A 27,385-nucleotide genomic window follows, 5' to 3' on the forward strand; every position below is an offset into this window, starting at 1 on the left:
AATGTCAAGTGATGGTGGAAAAAGGGGATGTTGTAGGGAGTGACCTCACTACTCGTTTTCCGGTTATGAACTTGGTCCTACCTAAAGAAGAAACAAGGAAATCATATATTTGATTTTAACTCACGCTACATTTAAGAAACATCTTTCTTTCGTCTTCAATTCCTTTATTTTCTGTGGCAGTACTGCCACCTTTCCCTCTCCCTGATGCGGGGGAAGAGGGAGAGTGTGGGGCTTTTCTGGGTTTTCTGTGGGGTGCTGTGCCCTTCCTCCACTGGGGTCTGTTAATAGCACATCTCATTTCTCGCTTGTTGACACCCGTCTGCAGCCATGTGACATACTGTATGAGGGTTGGCCGCTTCACTGAATGACAGCAGGATCTGGAAACCAGAACTGGCAGGGGCCTGAGCCTTTGATGCTAATCGCCTCGTGCTCCCAACCACTGGGAGTAACCCCCCCCCCCCCCCTCGCACCGCTGTGCTACTCCTCCACAGACCGTGCACGTGTGTGCGCTTGTGTGCTTGCGTGTTAGCGTGCATGTGTGCACCTGTATAAGTCTGTGTGCATGTATGCCCATATCTGTGTGTGTGTGGTTGTGTAGGTCTGTGTCTTCGCCCATAAGGAAAATAAATACACTTCAAATTCATTTTAATATGTATTTCTGATGCATATCAAAATATGTTAAAATTGGCTGTTTCATATATTCAGAAATGTATTTTCAATGCATTTTATCAAACACATTTCTCAATAGTATTCCAAATGTATTTCAACATGCAATGCAAATGCATCTACAATGTTTTGGGAAATACACTTGGAATACGATTTCAAAATGTGTTTCATAAATTCATTGAAAATACATTGATCATACATGCATAATAAAATGTTTTTATTTCCTGTATAGGTGTGCCTGTGTGTGTATGTATGTATGTATGTATGTGTGTGTGTAGTTATTTGTGAGTCTGCGTATGTGTCTGCATGCTTATATGAGCGAAGGAGTGAAAGAGATGGAGAAAGAGTAAGAGATAGAGTGTTGAGGAATGAGAGCGAGGTAGAGAGCAAGTGAAAGAGAGAGAAAGCCTGGATTATGTGACAGGAGTAAATAGCCTGTCTTGGCCTGGGTTTGAGAGCCGGAACCCTGCCCTGTCACCTGGGTCAGCTGACAGTCAGTTTCATTAAAACCATGGAGGAGGTTGCTTCTCCCCTCTGACTGACATTGGCTCACCTCTTACACTGGTATTTCCCCATGAGGAATGTGTAAACCCTATTTTGGTCCTACTCTTTCTCTTTCGTGTGTGATTCCCATTTTCACCCATCCCTCACTTGTTACAGCTCAATGTTCTTACCCTGCATGTATTTAAGCCGACTAGATTCACTTTCCTTACCACCAAATTCCAAGGAGATATTCGGTATAGTCTCACAGCGTGATCAGTATTCAGTTGCTGATTAATCACTTGTCATTGTGAAATCAGTAACTGCACATTTGCTTTGTTGGTCTTTTATGAAGGGTTCGGTCGTGTTTTTCTGCCAGTGGAATGCCTGTTTCATTTCTTTTTTTCTTCTTTCAGGCCTGATTTTGTCTGCTTGTCTGCATCTCGTGCTATTCTCGTCTTCCAGTAGGCTTGCATGACTATCTGTAAGTGTTCTGTTTCATTTATGTCTTTTTTTATTTCGCATACGTACTCTTCACTGTCGTGCACTCTTTCCCACTTTCGATGTATGTGCCCTATGTCGTGTGTTGTCAGTGGTAGCCTGTGTGCTGGGATGGGAATGGACCAGCGACCAGCGACACACGCCCCTCTATCGGGTCATTAGCCCACCGTTTGACTTCAGTCGTATGTCAGGGATCAGTATCTCAAGGCCGATTCCTGCGTCGCCATGACCCCCATCTCTGCAGCTGATTGGCATTAACATGAAGAAAATGGAGATGTCTCTCCCTGATTAAAGCTGCTGTGGTTATGATAGCCTTCCGTGATTAAGTACTGAGAGGGAATTGTGGGTAATGAGACTACTTTCACACCCCGGAGAAAGTAATGGAGAGAGAGAGAGAAAGAGAGAGAGACAGAGAGAGAGAGAGAGAGAGAGAGAGAGAGAGAGAGAGAGAATAAACACTTGATGTAATAGGAATGCTATTTTGAGCCTTTTCATTTCTTTCATTGTATTTTCAGCTCTTATTTTTTTCAATTTTCTTTTTTCATTTTCTTTTCTAAAAAAGGGCGTATTTCTGAGAGCTGCTCTGAGATTCTGCGCTTCTGTAAGCCCCTCTGGATAAGCTCTGGGTGATTGTAATGTAATGTTGTAATGGGCTTTGGCTAGTTTGAAGCCTTAAATTCTTGCATCTTTTAAACCTTGAAAAGGAAAAGGAGAGTGAGCAAGAAATTGAGAGAGAAAGTGAAAGAAAGGGACAGAGAGTTCAAAGAAAAGACTGCTTATTACCCACCTGAGTGAAGAGCGAGAGAGAAGGCCATAGCTGATTTATATCTCCTTGTATAAACCTGGACCCCTGGCACAGTGGTATTTAAGAGACCTCAGCACTTTGTAGAATGATTACTGGGGGCAAGAGGCACTTATGCTGAGTCCAGGCCTTGATAATGCTGACGCTACCTCTCAAGTCTCTTGACATTGACTTGCTTCAATAGGCACTGAGACACGCTCCATAATAGCATATCACTGCCATTAACCTGCTGCAGTTCATTTTAGAAGTTACCGTTTTTCTGTGATGATGGTAATGACGCTCAAGTGCTTTGACCAATGATATCAAAGCCCATGGAGTCCGAAAATACACATTATGTATTGTCTGTGTGTGTGCACACGCTGTATGTGTGTGAGGGTTTGTTTATGTTCATTTGGGTTGTTTCTGCATTTGCCTGGTTATGTGTGTGTGCAAGCGTGTGCATGCACATGCGCACCACTCCATCACAGTCACACACCTCACTATCACATGTATCTTGCATATTTCATCATCACTTATGTAACATGTAACACACATCAAACAATTACTTCTATTACACTCATCGCCATTTCACCATCACCATTTCGGTCACACATCACACCATGACGTCTATCACACAAACTTCACACCATGACGTCTATCACACACACAAATCACACCGTGATGTCTATCACACAACCACACCATGACGTCTATCACACACACCACACCATGACGTCTATCACACACACACCACACCATGACGTCTATCACACACACCACATCATGACGTCTGTCACACACATCACACCATGATGTCTATCACCCACATCACACCATGCTGTCTATCACACACACTTCACACCGTGACGTCTATCACACACACAAATCACACCATGATGTCTATCACCCACAAATCATACCATGACGTTTATCACACACAAATCACACCGTGATGTCTATCACACAACCACATCATGATGTCTATCACACACATCACACCATGACGTCTATCACCCACATCACACCATGCTGTCTATCACACACACTTCACACCATGACGTCTATCACACACACAAATCACACCATGACGTTTATCACACACAAATCACACCGTGATGTCTATCACACAACCACATCATGATGTCTATCACACACATCACATCATGACGTCTATCACCCACATCACACCATGCTGTCTATCACACACACTTCACACCATGACGTCTATCACACACACAAATCACACCATGACGTTTATCACACACAAATCACACCGTGATGTCTATCACACAACCACATCATGATGTCTATCACACACATCACACCATGACGTCTATCACCCACATCACACCATGCTGTCTATCACACACACTTCACACCATGACGTCTATCACACATCACACCAGACATTACACCACACCATGACATCTATCACACTTCACATCATTACAGTTGCACATCACTATATCAATACCTCTCACACAGACCATCACTCCAGTCACACAATCATTTGTGCCACACATGAGCGCACTATAATTTCATCACATTTGTCATGCATAATCATATCAATATAATTTCTGCCGCAGCATCACTATTGTCAGGCATACACAAGTTATCGCTCTTGTTTACAGGTCGGCTCGGATACGAAATTCGCCTAAAGTGTCCTTAATGCGTCTTACATTCTGCTCCTCTGATTTTTGGTGATTAATATTCATGTGGAATGTGATGACAGGGGCTTTAATGCAGTGCAAATGTTTGCTCTGACATGTTCCTGCTCATCCCTGAGGCTGTGCTTTCAGCAGTAATGGAGCATTGATGATCAGCCTTATTTTATCTTATGTGTGGAATAATTGCTTCTGAAGGTGTGCCTGTGGATTACTGTGAAGAAAATCAAATTCAGGGGTCTGTCTGTCTCACCACAAAGTGAGGAGGAGGAGATTATTTTTTATAATAACTGGGAAGTAGTTTGATTGAAATTCAAACTTCAGAGTTCTGTGCTAGTCTTCATGAATGCAATGTTTATTTGATGAATGAGCTTAGAGATGCGACTTGTGTGTCTTGTGTTTTCCACAGTATGCGTGCTGTACACACAGGGCATCGGAAACAAAGAATGGAGAGAGGTAAGTGCAATGTATAGTTGAGTTATTCAAAAATAGTACAATTAACTTCCTAACATGTCCAACAAACATCTATTACATCTTTTTATACAATACCCCAGTCAAATATTGTGAACCTTCTGCTATCCCCATTTTACTGAATTTCCTTCCCTGGTAAATAGAAAAAATATGAGCTATTTCTTTGCATACATCCTTGCATTTTGTCCCACTACATTTCGAAAAATTGTAACCATCTATCTGACATTTAATGTTTTTTTGGGGGGTATATATTTAGTCTATCTCCATCCTCCTTTCTCTTAGTTTGGGAGAACAGAAGTCATTGACAACACCCTAAACCCAGAATTTGTGCGCAAATTCATCCTGGACTATTTCTTTGAAGAAAGACAAAACCTTCGTTTTGATCTGTAAGTATGTGTGTGCGTGTGTATGTGTGTGTGTGTGCGTGTATGTGCATGTGTGTGATTATGTACACTATAGAGTATGAGGTATGCAAGTGAGTGTATGGTTGCATTGTAGTTCTGCATGCATGCGTGCTTGTATGCGTGTGCTTGAGTGTGTGCATGTCTAACGGTCTGTGTATATGTCCGTGGTTTTCTAGGCCAGTGGGACACTGTCAGATATGAGAAGGGTCACAAGGTGAAATGTCTACAACTCTCCAAGTCCCATCTCTTGAGAGGCATGGAGTCAATGGACAAATCTCTGAATTTAAAAATGTTTAGAAGAAATATGTTTTCCTGTTAATTAGACTTGAGATCTCAGGCCACTTCACTCGACCAAGTGCCACTGGGACTTGCTTCTGATTCAATATAGCCTTCTGAAATAGGGTTCCAAAATCTTTTAGAATTTGAAAAATGGAATATTGAGTAAGCATGTGAGCTATGATAATTTATTGTTTTGTTTTTTTTGTTTATTTGCACCCTATTTTTTCTCTGGCCCTTTTATTTTGTTTGTCATCAATGCACTATACTTTTTCATAGAAATATAAGCACACATTTAAAACATTGTTTAAAGGCTCTTTAAACCTTTCATTGTCCCTTCATTGTTCTCTAACGTTTTTGGTATACGTGTTGTGCTTTATGAATTATGAATCAATTCTTGGGCATGACATTCTGTGTGGCTCTGAGAAGCAATGTTCATTATACTTTCAAAAACACCTGTAACACCCTTTGCGTTAATTAACTTGTCAGCATTTATTACATTAAATCATTAATTAACTATACAAACTAAAAAACCTCATTCTTCAAAGTGTATGCTTTTCACAAATATGGAAAGCTTGTTATTATTATTTCTTAATTTCATAGACCTCATATTTAGAGCAATAGCAGAGGATTGTTACCACTTGTATAGAAGCGAGTAAAGTCGACTGCATATTAAATATTGAAAAAATAATAAACAAAATGTTAAAATGTAAATCCATTTTCAAGTCTGCAGCTTTAGAAGAGGCTGCTGAATCACATTACTACATTTCAAAAGGTTTTTTTAATGACTGAAACAGTCAATTTAATGCCTGCATTGAAGAAAAATGTGATACTGTAGGTTCAAAAAACATGAGTTATGATTAGATTAAAAGATGATTCCATTTCCATTTCAAAGGGACACATTTTTTCTATGCTTTCTTACTGTGGATTTTTTAGGCAAAACCACCATTAGATTTTTTCCTTTGTATTCATGCGAGGTAACGGCATGATCGAGCCAAGTGTTTTTCATGGTTGAATAGAAATAATACAGTATATTTATCTCAGAAAAGCATGGCATGTGCTCTTTCTGCAGACACGCTGTCCTTTATTTATCTTTCATATTTTTATTGCCGGCAAAGGATGACAGCTACTCCATTATGAGCTATAAATAGTGGCGGAGGCCTTAATGTCGGCTACTGAGTACAGTAGGTGTGAGTGGCTTTGGCTGGCTAACTGACATCTGACTGACCAGGTCTGTGCGTGGGCAAGCATCATGGCCTAAGATGTCAAAGCTCTACTCTCAACACTGGCTGAGATTACCCCCCCCCCCCTAGAATATATGGAGGAGTTGCCAAAATTTCACACGCAGATATGTAGGCCAGGGGTAGGCGGTCCTGATCCAGAAGTACTGTTCCTAGTATCAGAGATTCCTGTATTGAGAGTCTGAAGTGAAATGGTTCTGCACAGGGGCACCTTCATTAATTGAACCTAATAATTCTTATGATTAAGTAGTTATAAGATTTGATGGAGCAGAAACCACAAACATCTCTGGCACTCCAGGAATTACCCCTGATGTAGTGATAAACAGATAGGGAAACAATAGGTACTTGCTACCTGTGTTAATGAAGCATTTGAGAAATGTATAAGATACGTAAATAGGTTACTTTTTTTCTGAGCTAACTCCATTTTACAGAACGATGTGGAGAGTGGGTGTGATTTGATTTTGTGCGTTTTACTGTTTGTGAGTGTGTGAGTCCCTGTGCGGTTTCCATTTGTGCCTTTGCTGCTGGTATAAAGAGCCATTTGATTTTATTCCGGCCTGTTTGCAAAGGGAGACATTATTAGACATCAACTGGAATATCCCATAAGCATCATTCTCCTGACTGTAATGGAGTAAAAAACATGATATATGTGTGAGTGTGTGTGCACATGTGTGAGCATGCATTTGAGTATGTGTGGATTTTAACGTTTGCAAAGTATTTTTTTCTTGGTTGGACTTGTCCAATGTGGTATCATCATTCACGGGTGGCCTGTAGCGTAGTGGTTACGGTACATGACTGGGACCCGCAAGGTCGGTGGTTCGGTAACCAGTGTAGCCATAATAAAATCTGCACAGCCGTTTGGCCCTTGAGTAAGGCCCTTGCATTGCTCCAGGGAAGGATTGTCTCCTGCTTAGTCTAATCAACTGTAAGTCGCTCTGGATAAGAGTGTTTGCCAAATGCCATTAATGTAATTAATGTAAAATATACATTCACTGAGAGCTTTATTAGCTAGACCTGTACACTAGGTTGTTAATGAAAATATTTAATCAGGCAGCAACTAAATGCATAAAAGCTTGCTGACATGGTCAAGAGGTTCAGGTTTTCAGATCTATGTGATCTAAGTGACCGTGGAAATATTGTTGGTGCCAGAGAGGGTGGTTTGAATATCTCAGAAACTGCTGATCTCCTGGGATTTTCACACACAACAGTCTCTAGTTTGCAGGGAATTAAATAAAATTAGCAGTTGTCTGTTAGTTGCAGTGTTGCATGCATTTGCTGGTAATGTTCTGTGGTCTTATTGCTTCATGTGTCAATGCATCCCTGATTTTGGGCTGGTGTCGAGCCACAGAATCAGTCTGTTGCAATTTGCAGGAGTGAGTGCAGGTTCTTTCCAGTCAATCAAAATGTCCGCAAGGTGACAGGGTTATAAACACGCAGTATGTATGTTGTAAGCTTTTCTGTGAGCATGTAGCCCAGTGCTCTGGATTTCAGTCCAGCTGACTGCTTTTTCTTTCTTCTCCAGATATGACGTTGACTCAAAGAGTGCCAACCTATCAAAACATGTAAGTTCCTTCTCAACGCAAGAAAATGATAACAGACACTTCTGGAACAAATCTCAAACCTGCTTCATAATAAATGTGCACCACGCAGGGTCATAGACAGCTATTCTTATTTTAGATGACATTTCAATGCCTATTACAACTTCTATTATTCCAGAAAATATGTTTAGTTTGTGAAGAAAATAGCCTATTTATGACAATGTTAGAAAAAATCCCATTGATTCCCATTCAGTCCAGAATACTACTTCCTCTGCATAATGTTGTGGTATGCACAGACAGGAAATCTACTGTCTTGCCTCTCTCAATTGCCTCTTTAGCTCTGTCACTACCAATTTCCAATTCCTTTCCTGCCATAATTAGCTAGATAATGGAAAGCCTACAAATGACTGTGATTGAAAGTGCATTATGTTTTAAGTCAATGCTGTGAGCACGCTCCTCCTCAAAGGTCATCTTTGGCTTTCCTTTCTGCTTAATCACCACCTGTCTGAATGCCTCAGATGTTTCCAGATCAGAAAAGATTCGTTCAGAAGACGTAGATGCATATCGAGCAGGGAGCACTGGAATGGTATCTCCAACTCAGCACTGAGTCTGAAAGCAGGAAAGGGAGGGAAAAAACTGTCAAGTACCACACATGATCTGCTCATTTTGGTGCTCAATGGCATTGTGCGTATTCCACAATTACAGGGCTTTTCCACGTCAGCTTCTGTTTTGCATTTGAATCCTGAAATATGGACTGAATGTGATGTGTATGTGGCAGAGTTCCACAGCATCAGAATCAATGGCGGTTAGTGAGTGCTTCACACGCGAGACATCCAGGGTGGCTTATCGCTGCTCTATTTATACCCCATTAGTTAGAGGCTTGAGCATTTCATGCTGTGTCCCGTGGCTATTGTGCTTGTTCTGAGGTACCCCTGTCACAGCAAATTGTCCTTAAGTGGGTAAACCAAGTCTGTCAACATAGAGTCCAAATCATTTGTTTTGTCTGGCTTCGTCTGATGTGTGATAATTGCTTGTTGCGTTGAGCTTTGAGGTACTATGGCTTATTGAAAATTAAAAATGAACAAAGGCTGATGACGTTTCTGTTCTTTTGTGGCTAACAGATGTGTGGCTTTTAATCTACTTTCATTCACTATGTTTTCCATGTAGTCATTCTGTAGAGCAATGTGTGCAAAACCCCCTTTTATTTTTTATGTGATGGGAATTTTTCTTAAGCCCTACACACAGACTGTAGGATTTTAGCCATCGTATGCCTGAAATTTGCTGTCCCTGACAAAAGTATTTTTGTGAAGGATTTTCGGATGTCTTGCCATTGCTAGCGTAACAGTTGATGCGTCATAGGCTCTAACAAAGTTCTGGCAGAAAGCAAGCAATTCATACAACAGTGGAGTTTGCTGTAAAAGAATATCAGCTTCTCAGTTTAAATTACTTTGTGGTATTTTAATTCGAACACCACAAGTACTATACAATGCTTCTCTTGATGGAAAGTTGAAGGTTTTTTCCAGTAGCACACAAGTACCTTGGTTCCCGAGTTCCCGAGTTTCTGAGGCACATTTGAAAGCAAAGTGAAGGTACTGGAAAGATTACCTCAAGCTCTCTTTAAAGGATAGACAGCCCATAATGTCCTCTCCTTTCCAGCCTGAACAGGTTCATATTTTTTTCTTCTCCTTTTCTTTGTGTTCTCCAGACAAAACACCGCCAATCTGACAGCCACAGCTTGTTGTACTTTCAACCCCATGCTTGATACACCCATCGACTAACATAGCCTCACAGGTGTCCAGAGAACTGATGCAAATCACACAATCTGGCCAAGTTGACATCAATATTTTAATTTGGTAAATTTGCACAGTGTGACATGTAATTATCGTAAAAGACTGAATCTGTCATACAGTGTGGGAACGCCTTTATTCAGTGAATTTATCAGGTTGGTTGGGTGGTTTAGTTGTGTTATTTGTTCTCTGACATGGCTGCCATCGATGCAGAAATGCAGGCTATTAAACGGTATTCTTACTGTATGCCAGCACAACCCTCTTCGTTATAGAATATACACATACACACACTATTTGCATGTTTGATGTGCGATTGAAGTTACATTTGTGCTGGCTATATTCATGCATCTTTTCTTTGTAAAATAATATACATGTTATTTTGCTTGTGTGTGAGGAGTTGATATCTCTTTGTTGTATGTACAAAGCAGATAATCATTCAGTCTTTATTAAGAAGAGATATTGTTTCATTTCTGCTCAAAAGAGAGTGCCTTTGCAATGGAAATGTGCATCTGGTATGCTTTGCTTGCCTCTTAAAAGGAGAGCATATTGTAGGCCTATCTTTGTCTGTTAAAAGGAGATCTCGTCATTTTGTTAATTTTCCCTCAGAGTATGACAGAAGGGACATAGTGACAGTATAAAAACAGCACAGATTCTCTGAGCAGCTTTCTTCCCTCACCAATACTGTAGCTGTGCTGCCAACCATGTCATCAACCCAACAGGCTTGATACAGTAATGTGCTCAGAACACATTAATGTGAAAACTTATCTGGCAAAATGCTGCTTTGAAAGCACACATTACATTAATGCTGCTGTTATTATATATAGCATGATAAAATGCGAGTTGCACATTCACCTAGTCACACAGGACCACCCTCCCTGGGCTGGTTCCCCTAGACCGTGTGTTTCAAAATAATGTACGGGCAAGTAGGAGACGCATTAGCTGTGTTCCTCCTTTTGAGCTAAAAAAAGAAAGTCTGGGACTGAATCCATATTCCGCTTTACTGAGTGTGACACTATCCGGCCGTGGCAGAGGTCTTTTACAGTATGTAATTCCAGGAGAAAACAGGATGGGAGCTCTGTTTGTGTGAATGTGTGAATGTGGATAATGGAATTGGCCATCGAGCGGACATGAACAGGCTATGCCTGAAGCTGTTTTTACCTCTGCCATTTGCATCATATTGTGGTTCCGTTCCTTTGCAATCACGGTGCGCACATGCGTCTTTTGTTTTCCCAACTCGGGTTTGCAACATTAATGTTTTCGCGGTCTAGACACTAATAATAATCACAAGCCTTTGTCACCCTCCTACTCATGAAATTGGATTAATGTCACTGTCATGTAGGCGTACACAAACAGCGCTTCGCTCTCTGCAGCAGGGCCGTAGGAGGTGTGTGTCCAGCGTGTGTCCCTCTGTCTGTCTGTTGGTCTGCTGCTGAAGTACCAGAGGGTCATAGAGAAACGCGGTGGATAGCACCCAGTACCACACGACCCTCCGCTAGCATTCACATTCAAATGCATCTGATTGTTAAGTATTAAATTGTTCCCAAGATGAAATATGCAAAAGCCCAGTCGTGACTGTCTTTCTTTTACCAGCTCTGTATGAAAGTGCAGCTCCTTCTGAGCAGATTAGTGACTCATTGAACAGATATGTTCATCCACTCAGGCAGGAAAATGATATTAGCGAATTATCTGTCATTTGCTGCATGGTTCTCGAAGGTGGCACACCTCTGAATACCGATGAATAGAATGAAACTCAGTATCACTAACCGTTTAAGAACTGTAAATTGATAAAGTATTGAATAAGTGATCTCAGATATGCCTACGGCATGCCGTGCCCAGTGCTAGCTCTTTGTGCAGTGAAGCACCCCACAGTTCAGTATTTAACACTGAGGCATAGTTAGCTACAGTGTGGTCCAGGGAGGGAGGGTACACTTAATTCTGATTATCACCATGACACAATAGTGCCTCCTCTGGTCAGTCAGCACCTGCGCTTGCCTGTGCCAGCTGCGTTTGCAGTGTTGGCCTCCAACATAATGGCTGTGACTGCACAGCTTAACTGGGGGACTGCTAGTCTCCTCATTCTGGTGGATGCTCCTGTACCTGTGTTGGGCTTGTTGCTTGTTTCTTGTGGGGGACAATTTTTCATGATAGCTCCAGTGCTGCCACATTGAGTAAACCCAAGATTTCTGAAATGAGAAAAACAGCTTGACTTGCAACAATTGGGGGGAAATATCTAGCTATGCTAATATAAAGAGAATGCAAAATCACTGTCCAGGCACTCAAATATTTTATTAGATCAATTTGACTACAGAATACTTACTAAGAAGAGAGATGCAGCTTTGACTTTTCACCTACAGTGCTTCTACGTCACGATGAGGGCTGGGATCCAGGGGAAGCCCATCTTAACATGTTCACCTTTAGGTGGCAGTGCTTGGCAGTGCATTTCTTCTTTTAAACTAGAAGTCTTATGTGATTTATCAAATGGAGACGGGATACTCGGCTTTACAACTCCAAACATGTGATTTAGTGTTCATTACCCCTTTTCAATGCATCATGCGCTTTTATTGTGAATGTTTCCCATCATTTTGCATGTTTCTTATTGTTTTTTGGTTAACCAATAAAAACATCGCTGCCCTTGAGTTTGGCTTAGACCTGCAGCAATTTGATGTCATTTGGATGGAATTGTATCTGTTGAACATGAATATGTAAATCAGAAATGCCAACAGTTATTTTAATGCCAATGAATTTTGACAGGCAGCCTTCACTAGCAAATAAATTAAAACAGGAAAGGAGTTCAGATCATTATAACACACTTGGTGATTTGTAAAAGATTACTGTAGTGGAATACTCACTGAGCCAAACAATAGCCCTCTTCCACTGTGATACAATAACCACTGCCCACCTAAATACCAATCACCCCCCATTATCTTTATACCCTGCCCACTGTGCCATGATATTATTCACTTTCTTTCCCATTTAAGAATGATTCAGTAACCAAGACTTGAGGCAGCTCATGCACATAGTAGTTTAACATAGTGTTAAGAATTTAAAAAGAGAGATTTGGGAGTCACAGGTGAGGATTACAGCTAAAGCATTTGGTACAATGACACACTCCGTGGTCTGTAATCAGATCCTGGTATTGCTAGTGCCAGCTGTTGCTGAGAGAGTCATGGGGCTAGGCATGGTTGCCCAAGCAGCAGCCAGCAAAGAAGGCTTGCCTTCAGCTCTGTGGCTGAACAGTTGGCTACGGAGTAAAATGGAGGGGCCTTTGGCAGAGGATGTTTTGATGGCTAGACCAGCTTTGAAAGTATTATTGGGTATTCAAAAAAAGATAAAAGAGAAATGTCGAATAAGGGACAGAAGATTTTTTTTTAAAGAATGCTACGTTTTCACAAAGAAAACAGTCAAACGAAGCCTTTAGAACTTACTTTCTTAAACATCCTGGGAACAATGTGTCCAAGTAAATTGCAGTAATAATAGCCTTGTGGTGGCTTCCGTCAGGGGCAGCCACAGGTAGGCCACACTGGATGAGCTGGGAGGAGGGGTGGGGCTAGCACACAGCGGGGGAGAGGCCGTTTCCGATCGGTGTGGCTGCTAACAGGGAGGCTGAATTGGGAGGGGTTTCCTTGACTGCTTTGTGAGTGATGCCTTCTGCCCCTCAGGACTTCCTCGGCCAGGCCTTCTGCACCCTGGGAGAGGTGGTGGGATCCTTGGGGAGTCGGCTGGAGAAACCTCTGGTGTGAGTAACCTCCTCTCTTTTTACTAACCGTGCCGTTCTCATCCCAGGCACTGCGAAAGCTTGTCTGACATTCATTTCACCGCAGGTGCGAGGTAGGGAAATCATTAGAGCTAATAACATTACCTGTTAGCAGATGTAAATGTGCCACTAATTGAAAAGTATTACTGAGACCTGCAGGGCCTCCTGACAGATGGCTGACAGTATAAGAGCCTCCCCACCCCCTTAACGGGGGCTGTGTAATGTGTAACAGAGGAGATCTTCACGACAGAGGTGTGAACAGGCCATCTGATGGAGGTGCAGAAGCCGTGCCCCGGAGCAGATATGATTGGGAGTCTCCCTGCAGCCGCTGCTTTCTGCTGCTCTGATCAGCCGTTTGCATCTCGCTGCTCATTATTGCACGCACGCCAAAGAAGCCACCATTTCCTCCACATACAGGGCTGAGGCAGCGTTCCACAAACTTATCTGGAACGTTTTAAGAAAATAGTCGTGAAAATTTTATAAACTCGACTGGATGGGAATGCATTTTTCCATCCTGAGGTACAGGTTACACAATACGTAGCACAAACATTTAGGACAACACAGCAGCAAAGAAACATAAATATCTGCTCAATTTCTACATATTAATGTTACATTGTCCTGTTGAGCATGTGCAGTGTTGCTTTTTTTCATGAAGAAAACTTCTGGAAATCAGTACAACACTGAGAGTGCCCTGACTTTTCCCCTTTAATGAGCTTTTATTAAACAGCTATTCTGAAATGCACTTTGTTTTCTGCATTGAGCACAGTATGACAGGCAGTTTATATATTTTGCCACTTCATCAATGAGGCGATCAATATACAATGTTATTGTGATTTTTCTACCCTTGGATTGTTGCAATGAGCTGGATGATAGTTTTTCTTAAGATGGAGCAATCAAGATGTGCAGTATGTGTTTAGATTTGTTCTTAAAGATTGATATATATCTGGTGACAGTTGTGCGCTTGACTGAGAAAAGTATGCACAGACTGATAGTCTGGGGAAGAGTGCTGCTTTTTGCACTCTTTTGTTTTACATTATGGGAAATGCCAACTGCTCTCTTACTGAGTGAATCACCTGCTGTTTGATAGGCCGGTCTTGGTGAATACATTGTTTCAGTTTACAGCAAGGATGACATGGGCAGTGCTGTAGATGGGTTTGCATGTATGTTCACTTTTGCTTCATAAGATTCATGGTGACCTCATAAAGGCTCTGAATACTGATTGGATATTAAGCTCTGGACCAATTTATAACTATAATGTGTTCCTATAAAGTAGTGATACCTATACCTTAAGCTGTAACCAAAACTCAAAGCCACCGGTGTCCAGTCTTTTCTTAAAAAGGCTGGTCTGGATGCAGGGTTTTGTTTTAGCCCAGTGCTAATACACCTGATTCTACTTATTAATGTCTTGATTAAAACAGATTAGTTAATTGTTTGAAACAGGTGTCATAGTGCTATGGGCTAAAGTGAAGACCGGCACCCATATCAACCCCTTTGGGATAAGATTGGACACCCTTGCTCTGCGCTGTAATGAGAGTGACCCATCATTTCACCTTCTGGATCTTTTCATCTCTCGTGACCTCTTCATCATCAAAGAGCGCTGAATCTGACATTATTAGAACTTTAACACCTAACCCTCTGAATAAATTACCCTGAAAGGGAATGTCAGAGATCATTTGCTGCTTATCGCTGTGTTCTTACCAGCCATGCTGATTTGAATGTGAATGAGTTGTATACTTTTAATGTTATGACTTTTGTTATTATCATTACTATTCTCAATGAGAGCAGGCTTAGCTGTGTACCTTTCAGTTGCAGTGTTTATCTCTGCTCATTATTTTTGAGTGAAGAACCTCTGTGCTTGTTTGAAAAGATGCCGTGTGAATTTCAGCAGCTACCCCCACACTCTACGCTTTTCTAGTTATTTTTACAACCTGGGGTTTTTGCTGCTGAAACAAAACCATCAGGAGAATTATGTTTTTTATGCTATGGCATGCTATGGCAAGTGATGAGGACTGAGGACGGCACTCTTCTTGGGAAAATGAATTAAATCAAGGGGGAAAAAACTGACACGTTTTCTTGGGAAAATGTATTGAATCAAGTTATTTTCCCACTTGATTTAATAGATTTTCCTAAGAAGAGTGCTATCCTTAAGCCCCATCACCACACCTACATACTCATTTCCATGGACTAGGCACCTTCTCTCTATATATTTTTATCTTTGATTTCTTGAAAGAATAACCGACACTACCTCATTTTGCATGAAAATATGCCTTTTAAAGAACAGTTGCAATTTCTGGAGTTTTTTGACTAACCCAGGACAATTTTTTGTGTGTTGAAAGATATTTTAGATGAGGCGTCGGATTTACAGTACAGAGGCTGGTGTTGGAGAAAAAAGAGCCACTTTCTGAAAAAAGGTTCAACGGTTCAAGTCAATTGACCAGGGCAATTATTGAATGATTATTAAACGGAAATAAAAAATCTCGTAGCACAGCTGCCATTATGGGGCCATTTTCTGCTGTTGGATCCTGAGTGCAAACCCCACCCCCCATCCCTCAGTGTTTCATCTGTCTCATCCAATCACCACTCTTCTGGTCGCCCTATTACATCCTGGCTTCGGGTAATTGCGTGCACGAAACAGGTTTGAAATGAAATCACTGATGTATATTTCTCTCTCACACACATGCACACACACTTTCACACCCAGATTGTGATTTTCTGTGACTGTGATTAGCGTTAATTACAGCCAATCACACAATTCCGTTTCTGGCCCAAGTGGTGTTTAGGAGTCCTTATGGATGAAATTACCTCTGTTTATCCCTCTTTTTTGAATAGCAAGCTCAGTGGCTTTTCAAGCTGTCTGTGCAAACAATGATCATCTGGGGTTTTCAATTGGAGCTGATAGAAACCTGCATGAACTCATTTGATCTCGGTGCTTCAGAATATGATATGCCTGTGGCCCGTTGAATTGATTCACTGACAGTATATGTTGTGAAAATAGGTTGAGTGACCAGTTTAGTCAGTATAGAGGATGCATGACATACATGACACATGATGGCTATAATGGTCATATGTCTAGTGTTTTTTAGTTTAGCCTATACTTTCTTTAGTGTGCTCTCTCTTTCCCTCCCTCTCTCCCTTTCCCTGTATGTGTTTGTGTGTGTGTGTGTGTGCATGCATTTGTGTGTTCTATCTCTCCATCCCTCCCCTTCTACAAACTCCCACTGCACTACCACATCAATTTCCCAGAGGGCCTCGCTGCGAGAAAATAGCTCACCTTCTCCCCAGCAGGATTAAAGGCCTTGCTTTAATTACTCATTGATTTCTCTAAATAGTTTGTTCTGTAAGGTGTGTTGCATTAAAACAGTCCGCTTGTTAAAAACTCTCCCTAAAAGTAATCACTGAGAAAGACCTTGCATTGCTTCTCACGTATTCAAGGTAAAGCGTAGAGTCAGCAGGAATTATTCACAAGATTTTTGCTGTTTGCTAATATTTACAGGAGCTTTTCTCAAGCCTCCTGGTGCTTGCAGAACTTTCTGCAGTAAAACTGATGACAGTTCCTTATTTACTCATTTGCTTGGCAGACCCTCTTATTGAGTTTGATTTTAATGGCTCACATTTGACGAAATGTATGAAGCTTTAAGCTGAAGCATACAATCTAAGTTACCCACCTGGGAACTTGAACCAGAAACCCTCTAGCCCGTGAAATCATTGCTCATCCTCCTTGCTATTTTTTATTATTTAAATGTTTTGCTTGTCTGATGGGGTGAACCATATAGACTTTTTGGGAATGTACTATGTAGCTGTGGTTACTGTGCTGTTAAAATACCCTGTTCAATGCACATGCACACATGCATATAAAGCATCACTGTGTTTGTGAAGTATAAGGTCAGCTGTGACTTTGCTTTCAGGACGGAGATAAAGGCGTTTTTACTCAGATATGGAATGTGTTTTTAATGGTAATTGTCATCTCGTTCAAGTTTCCTCCTTGCCTGTGTGACAGTAATTATGCATGATTCGCAGGCAGGCACTTGCACTTAATTACCTTGCCAACTCCAGACTGTGATTGCAAATCAATGGGACTTGATTAGACTTTTTTTGTGCAAAGGCACTTCCGTGAGTCAGGAGAGTGCATACAGCGCACAAGGGCACAGTTTATCCTTTATTTTTAATTTCGTTATTTTTGAAAATGTTCTGCTTGGATTACATGGTAACTAACGTCATTCTTTCACAGCAGATAATGTGAGGCATCACGAACAGTGCGTATATGCAGCGTAATTCACAGCTAATTACTATTTATCTGCTAATGTTTGTTCAGGTGGATTTTTGGCACTGCTTTGTGATGCTGCAAAAATGTGTATTTACTTTGGCAGCCCTATTTTGAGGCAGCACACCTAGTTGTTAAATGCAAGTGTACTGAGCAGCCTTCCACAACATAGGGCGGCCTGTAGTGTAGTGGTTAAGGTACATGACTGGGACACACAAGGTCGGTGGTTCGGTCCCCGGTGTAGCCACAATAAGATTTGCACAGCTGTTGGGCCCTTGAGCAAGGCCCTTAACCCTGCGTTGCTCCAGGGGAGGATTGTCTCCTGCTTAGTCTAATCAATTGCACATCGCTCTGGATAAGAGCGTCTGCCAAATGCCATTAATGTAATGTAATGTAACTGTCATGTATGACTGTCCAATATGCGGGTAGCATGGCATTCTTATGCCTACTAATGAATAGTTCATTAGAAATGGAGGTTGCTCACTGGGTGAAAAATGTGGTATAATTACATTCAGTGCCATAAATTAATTGTCTTGTTCTGTTGCAAAGATTTACCTCACATTTTTTATGTCCTTTTTAAAATTATGGAAAAAAATATGAGAAAGTATTTTAAGCCACGCTTGGAGTTTGCTAGAAGCCAAGTAAAAGAACCTGAGACTTCTGGAAGAAGATTTGTGTTCTGATGAGACAAAAGTTAAGTTTGGCAAAAACCAAATATCTTCCCTGCCAACATGCATGATGATTGCAGCTGGTTATGAGCTGCTTTCTAGCAGGAGGGACTCAAGGGCAAGATGGATGGAGACAAATCCTTGGGGCGATTCTGCAAGAGTTTCAGTCTGCAAAAGTTCTACATTCCCAATTCACCACTGACCCCCGATGGTTCAAAGTTCTCTGTTGTTTCAGAAGGTATTGTGTTTATCCACAAAACACTGTACATTGCGATTGTCTCTCAGGAGCTGAATGCCTAGATACAGGCCCTCTTTGTGGAGAGGCCAAAGTTAGCCAGGAATTAGGAGAAGACCGGAGGATATTTGGCAAACATGCTGCATTATGCATTGTATCACACTTGCACTTAGGACTGTCCCCAAGTATGATCAATTTCAACATCCACCTTCCTTGCTGTTCACACGCTGTAAAAAGCTGTAGTGAGTGAACCTCTGTCATTCGTGCTCAGACAGGTAAGGAAAACAAGTTTAATGGATTTTCCTGCTGCAAGCGCCAGATGCAACACATCTCTGAGCCCACGGCACTCGTGATTATACAGTCTATATAATACAGATTATAGATTCTCCCTTACACTGAAATATGATGATGCTGAGATCATGAGTTTATCCATAGATCCTGGCCCAGTCGTGTCACCGGTGACATCTTTGGTTTATTGCCACGACTGTGTGCTCTCTGAAACTGCCAAACGAGTGAAAAGGGCTTGCGATGAAAACAAAATAGTTTGAACTGGCTAAATCAAACCTTGGCCGCTGGTTCGATCCCCGGTGCAGCTATGATAAGATCCGCACAGCTGTTGGGTCCTTGAGCAAGGCCCTTAACCCCACACTGCTCCAGGGGGATTGTCTCCTGCTTAGTCTAATGAACTGTAATTAGTTTGGATAAAAGCACTAGCCAAATGACATGTAGTGTAATATTGCTCTTTGTATACCTTGGTTGAATATTATAACTACAGGCTGATTACACTGGAATGAATCTTACCACATCTTACCACCTTTTTCATGTACTTTTGAAATCATACTTTTACCAATAAGTTTATCTTTGCAAATGTTAACATTTAAATACTGTATAACAAATGTAATTTATCTATGATTAGAATGTATTATTTCTATACTTTTTGTGGATGCCTCCACATAAATCTGTTTAATATTTTTATTGACGCCTACTGAAGGCTCTTGTATTATGACACATGTTCACAGAAGACCATCTGTATAGTCCAAAGCCAGACTGAATAAGATCAAAATCCATAAATAAGTTAATAAAAAAACATGTTTTTCTCTTATGTGTCTTTATGAGCTCAGTAGGTTTCTGACATTACTCATCATTGCAGCAACAATTTGTCTAAATCTGATCTGAAATAATTATTTGTTTACAAAAATGCAGGGAACTGGTGTTGTTCACAGATCCTGATTGTCATGTCTTGCTATTTTATTTCTAGCAGTGCATTCTGTTGTAATTTTATGATTCGTTTAATACAAGACTGTGGTGCTCTGATATTTTTATGTCTAAACACTGGTGCTCATCTTAAGTGTTGAAGGTGGCCTTGTTCATTTGATCAGTGTATCTGTAAAGAATCAATATGGAGAGGTGGTTTATTTTGTTGACAAACTTGTACTCCAACTGTGATCTCAAAAATTCACTATGAATTAGGCCTGTGGCATTTTTCTCCTTTTAACGAACAGAGAAGTGCTCCAAATGTCTGTCACGGGTTTGGTCTGCTCTGGCCCATTGTGGGTTGTCATGGAAACACAGGTTGCTGGTTTTCCTTTCCTGTTTTCTGGGTCAGCATCTTACACAGGAATGTTTCTTTGTTCCTGGTGGCTGTATATTTGTCTGCACATTAACCTATACAGCTCTGTGCATTTCAGTGACAGAGATTGTTTACCTGCTGAGTGTATTGCTTTTGCGGGTGACTCGCATCTGTGTTAATTTATCAGTGTTAATTTTAAATGACCCTATTTTTCAAAGTCATGCCACATGTGTTAGTGTAGAGTTTGTCTGAAAGAAAATGTGCGGACTGTGAAAGATGGTTGGTTGGTTGTGGCCATAGCATGGCACCCAGAATTGTGCAGAATGTTCTGGATGTGAAGTTTTGACACCCACCTGCCTGGTGTGCCTAGCCAGTCTGTGCTTTCACCAGCCTGCCTGCATCACTGGTCTCACTGCTGGTCTGGACTCACTGATACTGGAAATGCCACTGAACTTGTTTGCGTGTCAGATTTAGAGCATGAGTGGCTTTCATGCAAACATTTCAGAAACCCGTCACGACCTGGCACACCACTGATTTCTCGTCCAAATGGGCCCGAATGTGCGCAAAATGGCTCCCCAAGTCAATAAACTGCACCATCCTGAACTATGTTTGGATGAAGTGTTAATCTGTGAGCTGAAAGTGGGTATTCAGTGCTCTGTTCCTGAACTTGAGTGAAGAGTGCTTTTACCCTTGTTCCTGCTCATGTATCTGCCGGGTGTGGTCAAGATGGAGGGATGGAAAGTCAGAGATGGAGGGTGGGATGGAGAAGGAGTTGCAGGGTTGGGAGTGTTGAGTCAAAATACTGTGCTACGAGGTGAGCCAGCATAAATCTCTATAAGGTTTCAGCATCATAGGACTTCACATTGAAGAATAAAAACTCCTGCTGGACAACACATTCTCACCACTTTCACAATATCATATACGCACAGGCAAAGAATCGTCCTTTAGCCCGTTCTGAATATATACATGCATTTCATATGTAGCACAGTCTGGACAAGACTTCCCAAGCACTATGTGGATATTAAGCAGACCGCTTCTGTTAATTCAATGCATATGACAGTGGGAGCAGCTGAAGTCTCCATTGATCTCTGTCATTAGACTGTTGCGGAGATGGTATTAGACAGGAATTATCCAGAAGGGAAAGCGAAGGGTATTTCCTGAGTGGAGCTGTCCCTGGAACAAATGAGATTCCGTAAAATGGCTGTAATAGTTTTGGCATACAATCTTACCAGCCTGCTGTCAAGGCTTTCGAACTGAAATTGGGCAGAAATAGCTTTCTTCAGGCTGTGCTATATTAATGGAATAGGGCTACATGTGGATAAAGTGATTCCAGCTGCAATTAGAAGTATTGGAATAATATGTCATAAAAGCCCGGAATAAGTTTTTAAGTTTAATTGACGGCGCTATGCTTGGAGTGGCGAATCCTCAATCATTCTGCTACACTGAAAAAATGAAGACTGGCAGCCAGGTAATAGTCATTTTTTGTATTCGGGCGGGCAATTGTGGAAATTGATGAAGTAATTTTTCCCGGGCCCAGGAAAGGCCATCCTCATTCTCTGTCTCCAATTTCACAGCTTCCTGTGTGAAGTATTGGTGTCAGGGTTAAAAACGGACCCCTCCGCTCATCATTAGCGCAGACAGTGAAATGTGCAAGTGGGTAGCATACAGAGAAGCTACAACCCTGCATTACATTTCATCCGCATTGGCGGCTGTCACAGGAGGGCAAACACTCCCGGGGGGGACAGAATAGCGGGATACAGAGGGATATGGTTGTAGCCAAATGTTTATCTTTTTCTGACCGAACCTGAGGCAGGTAAAAGCAATCTACAAAAACCTTCCCTTTTCCCCCTGGCTCAGCAGAATAAGTTAATACAACAAACGGGAAAGCACTATGGCAAACAAATCAAACAAATACATGGTAACCATTTAACCATTGGAACCACACTGTATATAAAAGCAAAATAAGAATACTCATACTTCAAACAAAGAACTAATACAAAAGTTGGGGAAAATACAATGAAAATCATAGTGCCAAATGGGAAGCGGTGCAATTGTTGTGGTTAGAAAGCTATCCTCAGTGCTATACACCAAAGACCATGTGTCAAGCACATACTGTAGGGTAGCAAGCAAAGGAGGAATTGGCTTGCCTGTTACGCTGTTCACCTGCATATTTCGGGTCTTGCATTTTTATATCCATTTATTCTGTCAATATCTATCCACTTATTTTGAAACTTACAAAGGGTTGCATTGGCCTCTGTTATAGGCAATACTCCTTAGCCACACTATGCATACACATCTGATCCTTGAGCTCAGAGAGAGAGATTTGCTGGCATATTATTGGTGTCGGTTTCAAGCACTGTACTACTTAATCATGTCATGTATGTGCATAATTCAGTGTGTGTGGCATAGTGGCTGTGATAAATTCTGATTCTCTGTTATCAGTGGGACATATGGGTAGATTGCAGTGTGAGAGTTGGAGATGGTGCTTAGTTTGTGTCCTGCTAGTGTTTTAGTGTGTTGTTTGTGTGTTTCTGGGTACAGTATGTACAATACCTGCCTCTCACTCCTCCCCCAGATATGGTCGAGGGAAGCTGGAGAAATAGCTATGCACATGATTTCAAAAATTCCCACTAATTCCCATTAATTCAGCTCTTAAGCAGCTATTAATGTGAAATTGAAAGGGAGAAAATGGTTAGTTGATTCAAAACTGGCCATGAACACTTGATGTGAACCTCTGCCTTTTCTCTTCCAGTGGCATCCCAGGGAAGAAGTGTGGGACCATTGTTGTGAAGGCAGAGGAGCTGAACAACTGTAGGGTGAGTGAGTTCTGTTAGGCCTCCTTCTGACCTGTCACACACTGTAAGGCAAAGGCAGGACCAAGGGCATAGACCAATAGCTTGCTCCAACTGAAATATGCTAGAAACTTGACCACTCCTGAATTAATACAGTATTTAGTCATTCTGCAAGGTACATAATGCACTTCTAATGCATACGCTCTCTCTCTCTCTCTCTCTCTCTCTCTCTCTCTCTCTCATACACACACACACACACACACACAAACAGATGGAAACAGGCTTGGAACACTGGCTCGTGTGTGTGTTTGTGAGTGTATATGTGTGGGGAGGGATTGTGGCTTGGGCAGGCGTATACATTGGCACTACTCCAGCTTTTTCTTCTTCCCTACTTTACTAATCTCTGTCTTTGTCTGTGCTAAAAGAAAATGTATTTTTGGGAAGCACACCTGTGTAAATGTACTCATATAATCCACTCATTTTACTGCCTGGCACCCAGGCCAGCATACAGTACACACACACACGCACACACGCATGCATGCCTATACATAATTGTGTGCCCTACAGCGAGGCACTGCACCACCAATTTGAAGTCTAATTTCAGCCTTTGTCACTTATAAATGGGAGTCGGTACTGGTAATTTAGCAAACAAATGGAAATGCAAACTGACACAGATGTGGATTACTGTAACTCTGGAACCTATGATTGCCAGACTCTCCCACTGCTATTGCAGATAAGCTTCATTAATACTGTCACTGTCTACATATATAATAACACCTTCCATGAATATCCCTTCATAAAAGATACACCCAGCGCTACTTTATTAGGTATTTGATTTATTTTTTCTTCTGCTGCTGTAGCCCATCCAATTCATGGTTCAATGTGCTGTGTGTTCAGAGATGCTGTTCTGCGTACTACTGTTGTAACACATGGTTATTTGAGTTACTGTCGCCTTCCTGTCAGCTTGGACCAGTCTGGCCCTTCTCGTCAGACCTCTCTCATTAACAAGGCATTTTAGCCCACAGAACTGCCACTCACTGGATGTTTTTTGTGAACATTCTCTGTAAACCTTAGAGACTGTTGTGCATGGAAATCCAGGAGATCAGCAGTTTCTGAGATACTCAAAGGAGCCCATCTGGAACAAACAGTCATTCTACAGTCAAAGTCACTTAAATAACTGTCACACACCTTCCTGGATCACACTGTAGAGAGAGCACCCACCCCAACTCAAAACCTGGGAAAAAATAACAAACTAACACAAGAAACTAAAACAGCAAAGACAAATAAAAAAGCAAAACCAAGTGACGTCTCTTCATATCGCCGCTCGGAGCTGGCCAGCTTTTCATCTGACCAGCTCCTACGCCTTTCAGCAGCGTTGTTTTTCTGTGTATGCTGAATAACAAAGAACAAACACTGCCCCAACAAAGTTTACGCTCTTGGTGAGTGCTCCTGGTCTCTGCCCTGTACTATGGAGACCAGCACACCTTTAAGCACCTGTGCTGATTGGTTAACACAACCCGGGTTAATTTGCTCTCTCCTCCAGCATGGCAATACGTTCTGATTCACTGGACCGAATATCACAATCACATTTCTTCCCGATTCTGATATTTGGTCTGAACAACAACTGAAACTTGTCGTCATGCTTTTATGTTGCAGCTACATGATTGACTGATAAGGTATTTGCATTAACAAGCTGGTGTACAGGTCTACCTAATAAAGTGGTCACTGAGTGTATACCTCTTATAGACATTGCCAAAATATGAAAAAATGCTTTTGTTAATAACTGCAAATAGGTAGATATAGGCGTATTTATGAGTGTTTATTTAGTGCTTATACTTTATACTGCTTATGAATAGGTTAGAAATTGTGAATAAATATACTCTGTTCTTATACTTATTTCTGCTTCATGCATTTTGCCATGTGCCAGGAGTCTGTGATGATGCAGTTTTGTGGGAACAAACTGGATAAGAAAGACTTTTTTGGCAAGTCCGACCCCTTCCTGGTTTTCTACCGCAGCAATGAGGATGGAACGTGAGTACCCCTCTATGACCTGACTTTTACTTACACAAACACTGGCTCCATGCATCTTTTTAAACCAGGGAAAATCACTTCATTAGCTCCTTCAGATAAATAAGCTTGTTTATGCCCATGTGGTCTTTTTTCTCATCAACCTTCCAGTGGACTTTTGTTTAGTGCATCTAGAAGTGTGAAATGACTTCACCCGTAGCACTACACAGAATGTAGAAACACTGTCCAGAGTTCTGCGGGCAGAAGTGCCTTGTTAATGAGAGAGGTAAGAGGAGAAGGGCCAGAGGAAGGTGAGAGTAACACAAATAAGCACACATTACATCAGTGGTTTGCCAAAAAGCATTTCTGTGCACACAACTCCAAACCTCCAAGTGGATAGGCTACAGCAGCAGAAAACTTATTAAGTCTAAAACATAAGTCGAATAGATACCTAATAATATAAAGTGTTTGCTGAGTGTATATACCACAAAGAACTATATACCATGGAGAAACAGTCTTCACTCCAGCTGTGAACGTGTACCACAGTGAAGCCCTGTTCACTGCAGCACAATATACCATGGAACTATTCACTGGAAGACATGCTTTGAGAAGTGCCAGATTTCTTTCATGCTTTGACAAAAATCAGCTACTTAAATTCCCGTCAGATTCCTGTGAGATTCCTGTGAGATTCCTGTGAGATTCCTGTGAGACTACATAAAATTTTGGTTCAGCACCTGGGCATCTCTTTTTTTTTTCTCTCTCGCGTTTTGTATTCTAAGATGGACAATATGTGTGCGCAGATTGTGTCACATGCTACATCACCTCTGGTCACCTCATGATGAATTCTTAATGGAGGTCTTGCACCCTTTTAAAAAGTCTGATATGCAGAGAATACATATTTTTCATGAGAATAACTGCGTAAGCAGCATTGTTGAGTAAGGAGTCATAAATAATTCAACAACAGAAATGTGCTTTTCTAACTCCCCCTCTCAAACATTTTGGCTCAAGTACAGTACAATGTAGTAAAATGCAAATTTTGAATTATTATAATTTATAAATGCAAGATATTTTAATGTAGTGGTACAGAACAAGCACAAAGTATAGAAGAACAACAAGCAAAAAATGGGAAAAACCTAGACATGTAAACATTTTCAGGTTTTAATCCTGGGTATTGTAGTGCTACTGTAATCTTAATCGAAATTTCTTCTGTAAATAAAAAATATGCAACTGTGGACAATGTGCTGAGTAGAAGTGTTTGAAGCTACAATAATAATACAGTAATAATAAAAGGAAAAAACTAAAATTATCCAAACAGGAGTGACAGACTGAACAAATGCAAATGAAAAAGCATAATTGAGATGAAAACATGGTCCGCAGGCTAAACTGATTAAACCAAAAAAAGTGGCTACCATTAATATGACAAATTTTCTGTGAAGTAGATAGGAACACAGCTGAACACAGAATGTGTAGATTGTTTTCTGATCGTCTTACCCTGAAAAATGTGTTTGTTTTATCTTAACTGCCTGTGTGTGACAGCCTTGGGTGTCATTTCTTGCTCTGGAGGCCAATATTGGAGCATTAGAAAGCTCAAAATAACACAGACAAGAGTTAGAACACTTCCACAATCAACTAAAGGAAAGCAAATGCGTGTTCTGTCTGAAGCCATACGGCACATTTGTCATGTTCCAGTGCATCGTTTTTGAAAGCTGTGCTCATCTCCGGCCTTCCCTCTCTCTTGGGCGTGAGTGGGGGAGGTAATGACTTTTTTTATTGCTTCTTTGTTTTTCCCAAAGTGCTTCTTCAGACTGCTCTATTTGTGAATTGCTTCTCTTGGTGAGCGATATAGAACTCCTGAACTCATGAGGTAACTTCAGAAAGCTACGATTCTCCAGAGATTGAAGTGGTCAGTAACCAGTATGATACCAGTGAAACGAATAACCCATATGCCTGAAAGGATAGTATCAAACAGCACAGAGAAATTCTGCTCATTTACTGAGAGATATTACTCACACCCACCGCATGGCACAGCACAGAGATACACTGTTTGAGGGCGACTGTTCGGAGGGTTGAGGTTTGATCCTCCATCCGCGGTGTGTCAAAGTGTCCCTGAAAAAGAGCTACAGGTATATATACACTCAATGAGCACTTTATTAGGTGTTCATTAGACTTATTGGTCCTTTGCTGCTGTAGCCTATCGACTTGGCTTGGAAGTTTGACGCATTGTGTTCAGAGATGCTCTTCTGCATGCCACTACATTTTCTTTTGCGTGGTTATTTGAGTTACTGTCAC

At 41.3% G+C, this 27,385-nt stretch overlaps 1 protein-coding gene across 1 annotated transcript in view; it reads left to right on the plus strand.

The window, feature by feature from the left end:
• LOC133135469 (copine-8) overlaps positions 1–27,385 on the plus strand; it is an 87,949-nt gene that overhangs the window by 24,709 nt on the left and 35,855 nt on the right. Inside the window, exons 3-8 of the mRNA XM_061252495.1 lie at positions 4,502–4,548; positions 4,846–4,949; positions 8,007–8,046; positions 13,469–13,545; positions 23,050–23,113; positions 25,017–25,120. Coding sequence (XP_061108479.1) covers positions 4,502–4,548; positions 4,846–4,949; positions 8,007–8,046; positions 13,469–13,545; positions 23,050–23,113; positions 25,017–25,120 — 436 coding nt within the window. The remainder of the gene's footprint in view (positions 1–4,501; positions 4,549–4,845; positions 4,950–8,006; positions 8,047–13,468; positions 13,546–23,049; positions 23,114–25,016; positions 25,121–27,385) is intronic.

Source organism: Conger conger, chromosome 8 (assembly GCF_963514075.1).
Source record: "Conger conger chromosome 8, fConCon1.1, whole genome shotgun sequence".
NCBI classification, from domain to species: domain Eukaryota; kingdom Metazoa; phylum Chordata; class Actinopteri; order Anguilliformes; family Congridae; genus Conger; species Conger conger.